This window comes from Antechinus flavipes, chromosome 4, assembly GCF_016432865.1.
Source record: "Antechinus flavipes isolate AdamAnt ecotype Samford, QLD, Australia chromosome 4, AdamAnt_v2, whole genome shotgun sequence".
Classification (NCBI taxonomy): domain Eukaryota; kingdom Metazoa; phylum Chordata; class Mammalia; order Dasyuromorphia; family Dasyuridae; genus Antechinus; species Antechinus flavipes.
Window position 1 is genome coordinate 261,283,993 of NC_067401.1, and position 14,567 is coordinate 261,298,559.

The 14,567-nt window shown below is 36.1% G+C and overlaps 1 protein-coding gene across 1 annotated transcript in view; it reads right to left on the minus strand.

Annotated features, from left to right (window-relative positions):
• The window catches only part of MDN1 (midasin AAA ATPase 1), a 178,833-nt gene that overhangs the window by 40,720 nt on the left and 123,546 nt on the right, over window positions 1-14,567 (minus strand). Inside the window, 12 exon segments of the mRNA XM_051997401.1 lie at window positions 114-187; window positions 1,227-1,336; window positions 2,073-2,222; window positions 3,830-3,951; window positions 4,382-4,476; window positions 5,623-5,718; window positions 7,443-7,678; window positions 8,482-8,755; window positions 10,988-11,149; window positions 11,386-12,085; window positions 13,253-13,362; window positions 13,998-14,385. Of these exon segments, the coding sequence (XP_051853361.1) occupies window positions 114-187; window positions 1,227-1,336; window positions 2,073-2,222; window positions 3,830-3,951; window positions 4,382-4,476; window positions 5,623-5,718; window positions 7,443-7,678; window positions 8,482-8,755; window positions 10,988-11,149; window positions 11,386-12,085; window positions 13,253-13,362; window positions 13,998-14,385 (2,517 nt within the window).

Here is a 14,567-nt window from a genome sequence, read left to right on the forward strand (position 1 = left end):
GGACTTTCAGAAGTCCAGTGTCATAAGCTTTCCTAACACTATCCCACGTGGACTGTGGTTACTTCTGCACAGTACAAAAATTGAACTCAAATTTCCAAAAGTTTTATTACTACCTGTGTGTCTTTTCCACAGATTGCTTTATAGCCCAGAAGCTGACATCATTCCACTTAGAGATTTTAACAAATTCCTATAATATAAACAAAAATCAAATATTTATTAAAACTGGCAGAAAGTTTATTTTTAGGATCACAGACTTAAGAAATGGAAATTATCTCAGAAATCATCTAGTCCACTCTTCAGAGGTCACCTACTAACATCTTCATTTTAAAGGTTCAAAAAGAAGTAGCTTGCTCAAAGTCCCAGAGGTAGTAAAATGGCAAAGCCCACCTTCAAACCCAAGTCCTCTGACTCCAAACTAACCCTCTCTTTGCAGCATCATGCTTCATTTTGCTCTGTAACTCAAAAACAAGTCCAATGTTCATTTGCAAACTGGAGGCCCAAGTGCTGGCCACTGAAAAAAGCTTTAGAGAAAAGCCACTAAGCTTTATATGTGACATTAGACAAATCCAGTTCTCTCATAAGTGAAGAGATGCCCACTCCTAGAGGATGCTATGTTCTTTTAGCAATTATGCAATGGTAATTAAAATCAATGATCCACTTGAGTACTCCCATTTTCAGATATATAGGATCTATATCCCACAGAATTTACCACTGGAATAAGAGAATTGGTCAGTTGCTATCATTACCATACTTAAACAAAAAAGGAATCTATGTGTAATAAGAAACTCAAAACTATGTCAAAGAAGATGTCTGATTCAGTGGAAAGAATATTCAACTAAGAGACACGGGACTTCAGTTTGCAATCTACCTGTATGACCTTTCTGGATTTGAAATTAAGGTAGTTGGGCAAGATAACTAAAATACTTTTAGATACTAAATCTATGATTTTTTAAACAATATTCTTTGCTGATCCAAGTTTAAAAGGAAGATAAGATGATAAGGGATTGAAGTGGAGGGTCTGTGACATAAAACTGGAAACCATAAACTCTAAAAATCCACATTTTATTATCTTGTTTTATATTAGCCACCTCTTCTTCCCTAAATTACTTTTCTTCAATAAAATTCTCAAGATTGTTTGATGATTTTAAGATTTCCTAATAATCTAAAATAATTTTGCATTTGCTAAAGTGTTCTGATGAATCGCTCAAGAAAAATATTTCTTTTACCTTTAGCTCCTTTTCCAGTGGGGATCGAAGCTCCTCAATTCGGGCCTGAACTCTGTCAGAGAACTGTTTATAATAATGGTACAAATTCCAGAGAACACTGCAAAGTGAATCTGAAAGAAAGAAAAGAAAAATGAGTAACAATTGTTTCTAAAAGGCAGCTTTCCTTCATAGCACTATAATTCATGAATAGCATTAAAGTTGGAAGCATCATAAATTTCAAATTTCTCTGATGAAGATGTTGCAAAGTCCTTGAGACTGTACATCTTCAGTAAAGATCATTCTGTCATTGTTCTTTATGTTATCTGACTCAAGGACAATGGACTTTAAAATGAATTAAAATAAAGTGTAAATCCAAAGAAGAAAATGTCATCTACACATTTTTCCCCCCATAAGCTAGTTTACTAATGCATTACATGGAAAATGGTATGGTTAATATAACTGAGATTTCATTGGTACATGAACCTCAGTGAAGAAACTTTAATATATAACATATAACATAGAAACACACAAGTAAAAAACAAATCAAAACTAGAAGTTATCCTGCTTCTCTTAGACCAGGAGTCAGTAAACTACAGCTTACAAAAAGCTTCATTTAAAAACATAAAAGAAGTGGGATAGAAAGAGGAAGTAGAAGGGAGAAGAGTCAATTTACAGATTAGTCTGATTGTTGACCACCCCTATCTTGGAGCTACCTTAATTATGTGGAGGTCAGGGGCCTGGTTCAAGATTGCATAGCCACCTAGGTCTTCCTGGGCTCCAGGCCAGCTTTCTATCCACTTCTCTTGCTGTCTCTCTAATGCAATATAGGAATAATATATGTATATATTAAAAGAACCAAACTCTTACCTTTTCCTTCCACCTGTGGCATCAACAAGACATGACAATGGAAAACTAACAGCATCTGAAGTCGTACATGGAATTCTCCCAAGGAAGCTCCTTCAATGAAAGCTTGTAAAGTACTGATCAACATTGTCAGTGCCATCTGTCTGTCACATTCTAGGAAGAATTTAAACAAAAGTATATGTATTTCTAGCACATCTAACATCAAAAAAGGGGCATTTAGTCATAAAAGTTTTTCAACACAGAACTGGGAACTGGCATAATATAAGCATGAAATGAAATCTTTTAACTCAAACTTATGTATGTAACTGTTCTCACTGAAGTAAGTTCCTTAAGAGTGGAGATTAATTTTATCCCCCCACCACTTGATACAGTGTCTAAAATGAAGGTACTTCATCCATTCATAATGATGGGTTGACTATATGAAATAGAATAAGTGTTCTCTGATAGCAGTTAGACTCTTTGTAATCTGATGCAAAAAGTACCAGACTACATGACTGGGGAATCTGGTAATCAGGCCTAAATTTTCCAGTGTGGATTTTTTGACAAATTTGTTAAAATCTGTCCACACGTCCACAAAATGAGTATGATGGGAATAATGATAATCCAAAACCTTACAAAGAATTTTTGTGCCCAGACAATTACCACTAAAACCACACCCTGGAAAACTGGAAGGAAACCTTTCCTCACTTAAGTGGATTGAGGAAGGAGTTTAACCTCAGTCAATTTTAACTAATATTCCTGCTGGGTAGGATATAAATTTGTTTTCATCTGCTGAAGGGCCAAAGGGCTGTCAATGCACTTCAAATTTACTATCTTCTAAATCTAGCATGCTGGGAAAAGCTCTATCTACCATTTACTAAACACCTGAAAAGTCCAAGGTATTGAAGAGGCAGGCACTGGAGATATAAATACAAAGAAGAAATTCCTAGTCTTAAAGTGTTTACATTCTAATGGGACAGATAAATTAATACATAAGTATAAAAAGAGAATAAAAACAAACAAATACAAAATAGATACAAGGTAGTTTGGGAAGGAAAAGAAAAAAGATAGAGAGGAAACATGAGGACACTAGCAGTTGGGGAGGGAGGAATAGGAAAGAATTCATGTAGCAAATGAGCTGTGTCTTAAAGGAAGAAAAGTATTTCATAAGGCAGAAGTGAGATGGAAGTATATTTCAGGCACAAGTGGGCAAAGACAAAGAGAAAAGAACTGGCATGGCATGTCTGAGAGGCAGAGAAGCTGAGTTTGGCTGACCTTGTACTAGCAAGGAAGGGAGTGCAACATATAATAATGGGGAAAGACAGTTTGGAGACAGATTATAAAGAGTTTTAAAAGATAAACAGAAGTTTATATTTAGTCCTGGAGCAAACAGGGAAACACTGGAATTGATTTAGTAAGAAAGTAATATAATCAGATCTATAGTTAAGGAAAATCACTTTGATTATCAGTGTGTATCAATAAAAAGAGACTTGAGACAGAAAGACCAATGAAAAGACTGTTATAACATTAGGCAAAAAATAATAAGGGACTAAATTAAGGTGTGAGTATTTGAATACAGAAAAAGGTTCAGGTGCAAAAGATGATGCATTAAAAATATTAAAGAGCCAGATTTGACAAAGGATTATATATATAGGTGAGTATAAGTGAGTAGTTCAGGATAATGCAATGGCTATTTTAAAAAAAAAATGAATTTATATACCCTATATGTGAGGCTCTGCTCTAAAGAAATTGACAAAGTATAATGTACTAGAAATTATTACCTTCCTTCCCTTCTGTTTGCTCTTGCATATGTTTCTCAAGCATCTGATATATAGAAAACCAATGTTTGGTGGATTTTTCTGTGTGCCTTCTCATGGTGTTATCTAGACTCAAGGACCAGCATCTGAAACATGAAAAAAAGGCCCATGCTGACAGTTAGGAAATACATTTTGGGCTGACAGTTAGGAAACACATTTTGGATTAAAGAAGCAAGTGTCAAATACCACTATGCTCTTTTCCCAAGTAAATATATTTGGGAGAAATCCCAGATCTGGTGGGGGATTCAAATTAGTTCCTACTAAATTGATAATATGTCAAAACCCATGTGCAGTATATGAGAAGCCATTTCAAAATACAATGATCATTTTGGAAAAGTTCTATTCAAAAAACTGCAGAATCATTTGTGTGTTTACGAAACATAAATAATATCAGCTTTTAAAACTAAATGAACATGCAGACCACATGGGTCTCTAATTATTGATTAAAGGCCCCAATTCTATATGAGTCTACACAACTGATTAGGGTACTGAGAGGCAGACATTATTACCACTTACTTAAGCTCCAATTTACGCCATTGGATGATTAGATGACTGACCAAATCAAGGTGTTTACGTAAGGACAGATTTCGGCTAGCATTCTCTTCCCAGTCCTAAAGGAAACAAAATTAGCTCTTTATCAGATAAGTGATTTTTTGATAAGAGAACACCAATCCAAAATGGCCATTCCTCCTTTGATTAGTTCCTTCCCTAATATATCACCTCTCTGTACAAGAAAGAGATGGTTTTTAATAGAGCACAGTTTTTAAACTGTTTTTCTAGTGGTAGCAATGAATTTGCACTATTTTACCTACCTACAATCTTTGTCATTTTAAAAAATTCAATACAAATTTATAAACAGCCAGGTGGGGAATGGATAAGGTTTTGGATATAGAACTCCTTTTGGTGCTAAAGGAGCAATGTATAAAAAGACCTTCAAAGGGAAATGTGCTAACCAACTCAGTCTTAATGTATGTTTATAAACACCAAGTAAATTTAAGTTCTTTCAACAAGTTGTGCTCTCTTTTCTGAATAAATCAACAATAAAGTCTTAAAAAGCAAAAACTTTGCTTAACTAAAGCGAAATGAAGAACAGTTGGAAAAGAGTGATGAGCTTAGGAAAAAAAGAGCGAAGTCCAAGACTTGGCTCCCGCACTCACTAACAATATGACTTCACATATTCACTCAATCTTTTGGGGCTTTGATCTTCTAATCTATAAGAGAGTAGGATTATTAACCTCTACTTAAAGTCCTACTCCAGTACTGGCAGTCATAGCACAGAAGTGACCTTGCTTCTCAAAGGCTATGCCAGTGTAACACAAGCCCTAGAAAGTTATTAATAATGATTGGCAATGGTTTCCATACATCATTTAATAAGTATACAATAATTGTGTATAATACATAATTATATATGCAATATGAAGTATTAATATCCATAAATAAGTAGCAATTACTTTTGTTTGCATGATATATAGTATAACATGTAAGATAAGACTTCATGTTTCAGAGACATATTGTTCCAAGTCCTCCATTTGACACTTACTGGCTAGGTAACCCTAACCAAGTCACTTTAAATCTGAATACCTCGGACAGTTCTCTAACTCTATAAGGTGCAGAATGCTGCTGATCTAAATTGATGGGAAGGGGTTTGCTCCTGGGGAGTTCCCTATGTCAATCACAGGAAAATATGATCTTGCCCACCTGTGCCACATACCACCTCTGCCCCTTGCAAAAACACTTTAATAATATAACAACCTTACCTGTGATTTTTCTAAAAGAATCTCTAAGCCATTCAGAAACTTTGAAAGAGGACTAGAGAGTGGGAAGCTTCGGATTCGGTCCATCACAACCATAAGCTAGAAGAAAATATATTAAGTTTCAGGCAGTGATTATCTTATGACTACTCTTGACAACATACTTAAGAGAACTTGAAATTAAAAGATCATCTATGTTTCCTGTTTTAAAAACACTCTTATTTCATGCATTAAAATCAGCAAGGAACACTAAAAAAAAAAAAAATCAATAAAGGCAATAGAGCCAGCCCTTTCTGAGCTGAGCACATTTGACTTTGCTCTGAAATCCAGATAATATATGATAAATTGGATCAAATCTTTCATAGGAATACCATTTAAGTCAGCAAAAGAATCTCGAAGTTACAATGGCATTATTCTTATAGACTTAAGGAAAAATATAGGGCACATGTGAATCTAAGTATAAGCACTAACAGGCAGAATATTCTTAAGCATTCTGTGCCAGACATATTTGACTAGCTAGCCTTCCATAATTTCCTACCCCCACATCTTTTCTCCAACTATTCCCTATGGAACATCCTTAGGATGTTCCCTTATTTCCAACTGATGAAATCTTTGCCTTATCCTTCAAGGCCTAATTCAAATTCCACCTCCTTCGTGAAGTTTTCCTGATATCCCCCACTGGATATGGGGGGATCTCTCCTCCATTAGATTTTATACCATTCTTCTCTTGTACACTTACCATATTCAAATATATAAAGAAACTTACAGAAAGGAGGACAAGTAGGAAGCTAACTCTAGGTGGAGATAGATGAATACCAATAGACAAAAGGCTACCTATGCTAGTAAAGTCAAGGTCAAAGGAACAAGAATAGCGAGCAACTAACAAATATATTGAAGATAACAGCAAGATGGTGAATTCTGATGAATTGATGCTTACAATAATAATCATATAGAAATTCAGAAGAGGGAATGTTCATGGGGGGAGGGGAGGAAGAGAGGGAGGGTGAAGAAGGGAAAGACAGGATGAGGGAGGGAAGAGAACAGGGATAGAGGGAAAAGGGGAAAAACAGGGGAGGGAGAGGGAAAGAAGGGGGAAAGGGAGAGAAGGAGGAGAGAGAGAAAGAGAGAATGACTTATTTTGGATAATGTGTATTTGAGAAGCCTATGAGACATCAAGTACAATATTTTGTGTTGTCAGCTGATAATGTGGAACTAGAAAACTCAAAAGAAATACTTGAAGATAGATATATACACGTGGACATCATCTGCATAAAGATAATAACAGAACCTATAGGAGCTGGTAATATCAGTATCAATGAGGGAATGTAATGAGAAAAAAAATGAGGCCCTAAAACAGAACTTAACACCTAGTTAATGGGAAAGACATTGATTAAGAACAATAAGACTGAGATAGAGATACAGGACAACCAAGAGAGTGCATTCCCAAAAAGCCAGAGTAAAAAAACGTTGTGGACAGAGAAGGTTGTCAGTGTCAAATGTTTCAGAAGTCAAAAAGGAATAGGTAATAAAAACCCATTAAATTTGGCAAATAAGAGATCATTTAAGAACAACAAACACATTATTTTAGTTGAATAATGAGATGAAAAGCCAGAATGGAATTCAGAACCAAATATGGAACTTTTCCCAACTAAAAAAGAAAATTGACTTTTGACAAGAGTCAAGCATGTAATGTAAATAACTAGCTCCTACAGTGTTAATTTATATTCAATGAACTGGAGCACTAAAAAACAACTTTTACAAGGAAAACATCATTGAGCATGTGCTTACAATATGTGATTGCCACTGACAGACCTGATGGGACTTACCTGCATGAGGGCTGGGTGCTCTGGCCAGTCCTCTAGAAGTCGATTTACTTCTTCAGTGAAGTCATGCAGCACAGGCTGGCACTGTCTGACTTCCTTTATGTTGGGGTGCTGATAAAAGTCATATGGACCATCAGGTTTCAAAGTCAGGTCTGAGGGTGCCTCTTCAAAAAGAGTATCATAGAAGAGGGTACTACTCAAGAGCTGGCTGCCCAGAAGCTTGTCATTCACTTCTGTGCCTGTAATACCAGATAACAAGAATGAGACCGATGACCATTAGGGCTGAGTCTCTACTTGATCCAAGAGAATTTTTCATTTCATTTTTTAAATAGAGGATCTGAAAGATGCTTAACCAAAGGCATGATAGGCAAACAGTAAAGCTGCCATCAGGTGGGAAAAAAAAAAAAAAAAAAACTAGGATTGATGAATTTTTTTAAAAACATGTCAGCTCTGGGATATGGATAGTTACTAGCATGTCTAAAAGATGTTTCCAAACTCTCCCAGTTTCTGAGATACTGTTTTATCATTTAGATTGTGGACTTGACCTGTCAGTTTTATAGTTGCTCTGACTAACAAGAAAGGAACTTCTAATTTAGGGAGCAGAAGTAGGTAGAGTATCAGAGAAGTTACATATGAATACACCAAGAATCTACAAATGCCCCAACACCCAGTTGTGAAGTCATCTATCCCCTAAATCACAATATTTTATGACATCTTTTTATATTAAACACTGAAACAAAGATTTTAACATAAAGACAGTGAAAAGACCTATGGGAATGAAATTATCACCCAACACAAAAACAACCTTTATGATCTTAAGTTCCTTTTCAAAGTACTCAAGTATTAAAAATTCCTTAACATTCTAAGTTTTTAAAATGCAGTAAGTTTGGATCTAACCAATTTCATTTCTTTAGGAAAAGAAATTAATCTATTAAGACATATTTAAATGAATAGTATTAAGTACAAATTTTAGCTTAATTTCCCATTTTAGTCTTTTCTATCAGCTGTCACATATACTATAAATAAAAATACAACAACATACCCATCCAAGGGTAAAAGTGTGTCACAAGAGATGCGCCAGTCTGATAGCAGGACAGAAATAAGCTGAAGTAATGTTTAGGTTGATGTGATGGCAAGTCCTGTTGGTACCAGAGGGATCGTGCAAAATTCAGGCACAACTGTTGATGTACCAACATCACAGCCTGCATTGAGCTCTGGGAGAAGAAAATTGCATCCTTGTCTGCTCCCTCCACTGGCTCATCTTCAGTTTCCATTTTTTCCTCTAGAGTTGGCTGGGTTACAATATCTGCAAAGTCCTATAGGTCAGATTAAGGCAACAATTAATGTTAGCTAATTAGTAATTAAACCAGCATTTTAAGTTGCATTCTATTGTAAGGGAAAAGAGAAGAAACAGGGTAAAGGAACAAAATAATAGAATAGCTGTACATTTGTCATTAGAATGTAATCTCCTTAAAAGTAATTTTATTCCCAGCAATTAGGACAGTGCCTGGCCTAAAGTAGGAAGGCAACACAGTAATAAATTAACAAACATATATTAATTGCCAGATGCTATACTAAGCACTGGGGATACCAAAAACAAAAGAGGCGAAAGAGGATCTCTGCCCTCAAGGAGCTTAAAATCTAATGTGAGAGACAACATGCAAATAAATAAATCCAAAGTTATATGTAGGATAAATAGGGAATAATTAAATGGGATGGCTCTGGAATTCAGAAAGTTTAGAGGTAGAAGGTAGGGCATTAACTGAGATTTGAAAAAAGACAGGGAAATCAGGAGGGAGAAATGAGAAAAGAGGGCATTATAGACAAGGATGAATACTAGAATGAGTGCTCAGAGATTACTCAGAGATTTAGTGACTTGTTGGTGGAACAGGAAGCCAATGTCTCTGAATCAAAGAGTACAAATTTAAGAATAAGATCTGAAAGTCAGCAGAGGGAGGACATGAAGGCATTTAAATGCTAATCAGGGCATTTTGTATTTGGCCCTGAAAGTAATATAGAACACTGGAGTTTAACAAATAGAGAGTAACACCAGTGGTTTTCCATTTGGATGATGCTGATACAGAAGAAAATGTCCTAGATTTGAAATCAATGGATTTAAATTTTGTTTATATAGTCAGTATATAATAAACATATAATAAGGAACGCTGCCACTTATTACACTTGTGGCTTTTTACTTCAGTTACTCTATCTATAAAATTAAGAAGTTGGACCAAATGACTTTTAGGATCCCTTTTATATCTAAGCTGATGATCTTATGACATTAAGATTCTATCCGCTGGACAGGGACAGCTAGGTGGTGCAGTGAATAGAGCATCAGCCCTGAAGTCAGGAGGACCTGAGTTCAAATCTGGTCTCAGACACTCAGACACTTAACATTTCCTAGATGTGTGACCCTTGGAAAGTCACTTAACCCCAATAGCCTCAAAAAAAAGAAAAAAAAAAGGATTCTGTCCTCTACTACGTGAATGGTCCTGAAGAAGTCATTTAAACACTCTGGGTCTCAAACTTTATCAAAAGTGGGTCAGAGTGTAACTGAGTTTCAATTGATAAATGATGGACAGAAGCAGCTACATCCAAAGAAAGAACACTGGGAAACGACTGTGAACTATTTGCATTTTTGTTTTTCTTCCCGGGTTACTTTTACCTTCTGAATCCAATTCCCCCTGTGCAACAAAAGAACTGTTCGGTTCTGCAAACATATATTGTATCTAGGATATACTGCAACATATCTAACATATATAGGACTGCTTGCCATCTAGGGGAGGGGGTGGAGAGAGGGAGGGGAAAACTCGGAACAGAAACAAGTGCAAGGGATAATGTTGTAAAAAAATCACCCTGGCATGGATTCTGTCAATATAAAGTTATTATTAAATAAAATAAAATAAAATAAAATATTTAAAAAAAAAAAAAAGCGGGTCAGAGTGAACCTCTGGGTCCAGTTCTAATATTCCATGATTCTATTTCCATGTTTATATGTAATATTTTGAAGAGTAGTGTACAAAAATCCTTTTTTTTTTTTTTTTAAAGAGCAAGGCAACCAAAATTCTGTACATGAAGTAAAAGCATCCACTAATAAACAGGTCCGGAGGCAGAGAGATTGGGATGGGAAGCACAGATGGGGTCCTAGTACTGTAAAATAAGGAACTGGCATTTATAGATTCCTAAATACATTAAATCACTTGATCTTCATAACAACCCCATGATGTTGGTGCTATTACCATCCCCATTTCACAGATGAGGAAAATCAAAACTTAGAGTAACACTTCTATTTAATTGTCTGAGGTGTGATTCAAAGTAAGAACTTCCTAACTCACTATTCATTGCTCTGTTCACTGGGCTATGCTGCCTGAAAATTGAAAGCACTTTGGCAATCCATCTTTGAAAATCTACTGAGTGCTTATCACAGAGATTACTAAGTGACCAATAAGGGAGTGTAGGGAAGCACATAGAACACAATATATGCTGTAAAGAGGATACAATCTCAAAGGCATCTCCACAATCCCTCCTTCAAAATTCTAGTAATCTACCTTTTCATGAAGTGGAAATCGTTTCCTGAATTCTCTTTCCTCTTCTTCCTCCTCACTGAGTCCTGTTCCATGGCTCTTATTCTTATATCTATACAGGCTATTTTCCTGCTCAGCCTTTTCCTGGGCACGGCGTTCTTGTTCATCCCATTCATTTATGATTTCCTAGAAAGCCAAAAACAAAGAGAAGTTATGCTGCCTTTTCCTAAAATAGCATTCAGCCCAATGTAACTCATAAGAATTCAAGTGATTAATCCCAGACTAGTGATTTATTAAGTTATTTTCTTTTCCCAAAATATCTTAAAACACCAATAACAACCTTCATCTTCTTTTTGTTCCTTGTTTTCCCTAAAACATGAGGACGAAGAGAGCCAGGAACATTCAGGCAGAACCATCCTTACCTGACAGATATGCCTAAAAAGCATCAAAGTTTTCTGGTCCATTTCTCCTTTACAAAATACATGGGAGCGAAGGTAAAGCAAAGCATTCATCAGTAGCTGCTCTTGAGTTGGACAGGGCTTCTGGGCCTTGCCTTCTAGCTCATGCCCAAGTTTCACAGATAACTTCTTAAGTCCCCGGAGTACTTCAATCATCTTGACAGAGCACAGAGCATCTGCATGGGAAAAATAGGTGGGAAAGGTAGAGTCCACAGAAGGGAAGGCCAGCAGTGAAGTGACCAGGAAATTCAATTTGTCTGGACAGAAGAAAACAGTGTGGAGCCTGGCATAAACTTCAGAGGCTATCAATCTCATGCCATGCTGCATCTGTAAAATGGCAGTCTGAAATGGAGCCACAGCATCTGGGTACAGAGCAAATTTCTCCATTAGTCGTTTCCTAAACTGTTGTTGCGATTGCTGCCAAGCAATCTCCTCTTTCAATAAGTTCTGTGTTTTCTGGAAGGCCTTATTCATATCTGCTCGAAGGGTCTGCAGAAGACGGGTGAGCAGATCTTGGATTGAAGAAATCCGAGCCGTGCTGGTGATATAGTGGTGAATATCCTGGATTATCGATTCATAAGAGGGAGTTTCCGGTCTGAAGGCCTGCTTTTTCAACAGGCTGTTTATCTGTTCCTGCAGACGTTGTATCCTTTGGCTTAGTATTCTAAAGGTAAATGAACAAAACAGAATAAACTAATACAAGAAGGACATAAATTCCAGGATAGTCAAAATATGAAATTAAACAGATGTTAACAGCTTGCAGCAGGTCTAGAATCAACTAAAATGGAATTCCAAATTATGTGCAGAATGAGTCTGTTTCTTATTAGTTGTAGTTCTTATCAAGCTCACCAGACATTCAGACAACTTCATTATTATTATTATTATCATTATTATCATTATTATTATTTTGGAAACTGATATGGGATGGGGAGGTAAGTGAAACAGAATACATATCAGGGCTCCTCTACTAAAACACTGGAAGTATGCTGTAGTTTAATTAAGTATTTTTCAACAATAAGAACATGCTAATAATTGAACTTGTATAGCATTTTAAGATTTGCAAAACACTTAACAAATAACACATCATTTTATCATCACGAACACCTTGGGAGGTAGGTGCATTGTTATCTTCATCTTATAGTTGCAGAATCTATATCATCTGGCTCTTAATTAACAAATAAAACAAGCATATAAACAATGGAGAAGAAAAAGAGCATTATACAAAAAATTACAAATCTCTATTACATATAGCTTGTTTAGCTTACTATGTAATTAATTCAATACATAACTTTAGCACTTTCATTTTATCTTATGATTTTCTTACCTTCTATTCTATGCACTTAAAAATTTTTAATAAATCTCTTTTCTTTTTCTTGTCTATTCTACCATAAACTTGTCCAACATCCATCCCCTTCCCCATCAAAAAATTAGAAAAAAAAATTCTTTTAACAAATATGCATAACCAAGTAAAACAAACTCCCATAATGCCTTCAAGAAGACATGTATTATTCTGCATTTGAGTTTAAAGGTACAAACTAAGGTTTAAAGTTTAAACCAAGATCTTCCTGTCTCCATCAAAAGCAGTATGCTGCAAACTATTCTAGATATGATGTCTCTGCTTCTCAGGTATCATACCTAATCTTCTACTGAATAAATCCTGATCTAAGTATTCTCCAAGAAACTAAATGTTATATGCTTATGATCACTAACAATTGCCAGACAGTGTAAAAACAGATATTGTTACTCTTAAAAAAAAATCTAAAAAGACTTTGTATTCCACCCCTACCCAATCATTTTAATCACACTACAAACTATTGATCAGCTGAATTACCTGATGTGGGGATGAGAATAAGTGATAACAATTTCATCTTCTAAGTTTCTTCCTGTATGCAGCTGTGATAAGAGGTTGCGAGTCTTCCACTCACACTCAAGCTGATGTAGCTAGCAGGAAAATTGGCAAAAAGCATAGTAGTAAAAGTTACATATGGTGAATATTCTGATTATCTAAAAATCAGACTCTTTCTAGGTGATAGTTTATGTCTTTATAATAAAAGGATGTTTTTAAAAAGTGTACAAAACTAAATTGATAACACTTTAATAAGAATGTGGCATTTTTCATTAAAAAAAAATCAATGCCATTGGTCTCTGGATCAAAAACCAGTGCCCAAAACATTTTACATCTGCACTCACAAGAAAGCAATGGCATACAATATACTCTATTCTCTTATCATCATATTCTTTATAATCTCAGTTTATGTAAAACAGTTAACTTCAAGAAAGAAAATTGTTTCCTAAACCAACTCCTCCCCTCTCCCCGCAAAAACTTAAAAGGGACCAAAAGAAGAATAACTGGAGAATAACATTCCAGTCATACTCAGCCACCTCACAGATGAATAAACTTTTCTTATTTGAGATGAATATAATAAATATAACATCAGTAGCAAAAGCTGAGTTGGTAACTGAAGAGTCCAAAGGCAGCATCTACCATTCCTATTTCCTCAACCAAATCCTTCCCTTCTCAGAAGACTGCTCATTCCATGGGGGCCCACACCCTTCCAATTCCCAAATTCCCATACCTCTTCCTTGGCATATTTGAGCTTGTACTCCCTTTTTACTGCAGGGTCAAATTGTGTCTGAGGAAGCCATGCTTGGATGTGTGATAAGCCTAGGTACACCCACAAGCTCCCTCGCTCAGCCACTTCAGTTATGTCCTTCCTGGCCTCTCCTTCCCCGAAGATGTGCCTCACACAAGTCAGAAAGAAAGTAAGAAGCTCTTGCGGCAGCATGTCCCGCCTCATCATGTCACTCAGAGTCATGCACACTTGATGGAAAGCTGATCTATCTCTGGTTGGCAGCCTGATACACTGCTTCAAGTACTCCTGCTTCCGAGACTCTGGGAGCAGTTCTCCCACCGCCAAAAGGGACCTGTGGAGTATCACCTGCTGGAGGAAGGAATCTGTGCTTCTGAAAGAGGAACAGTATTAACAGATGTTAACAGTCAGGGAAATGAACCAAAAGGGTGTGTGGGTAGGAAGAGAGGGAGAAGGTTAGGGGGGGAGATAGAGAGAGTGAGAAACTTATTTAAAGATCATACTTTCCTTACTTGCCCCCAAAAAGAAAAAAAAAAAACTTACGTTAAAAAGAAA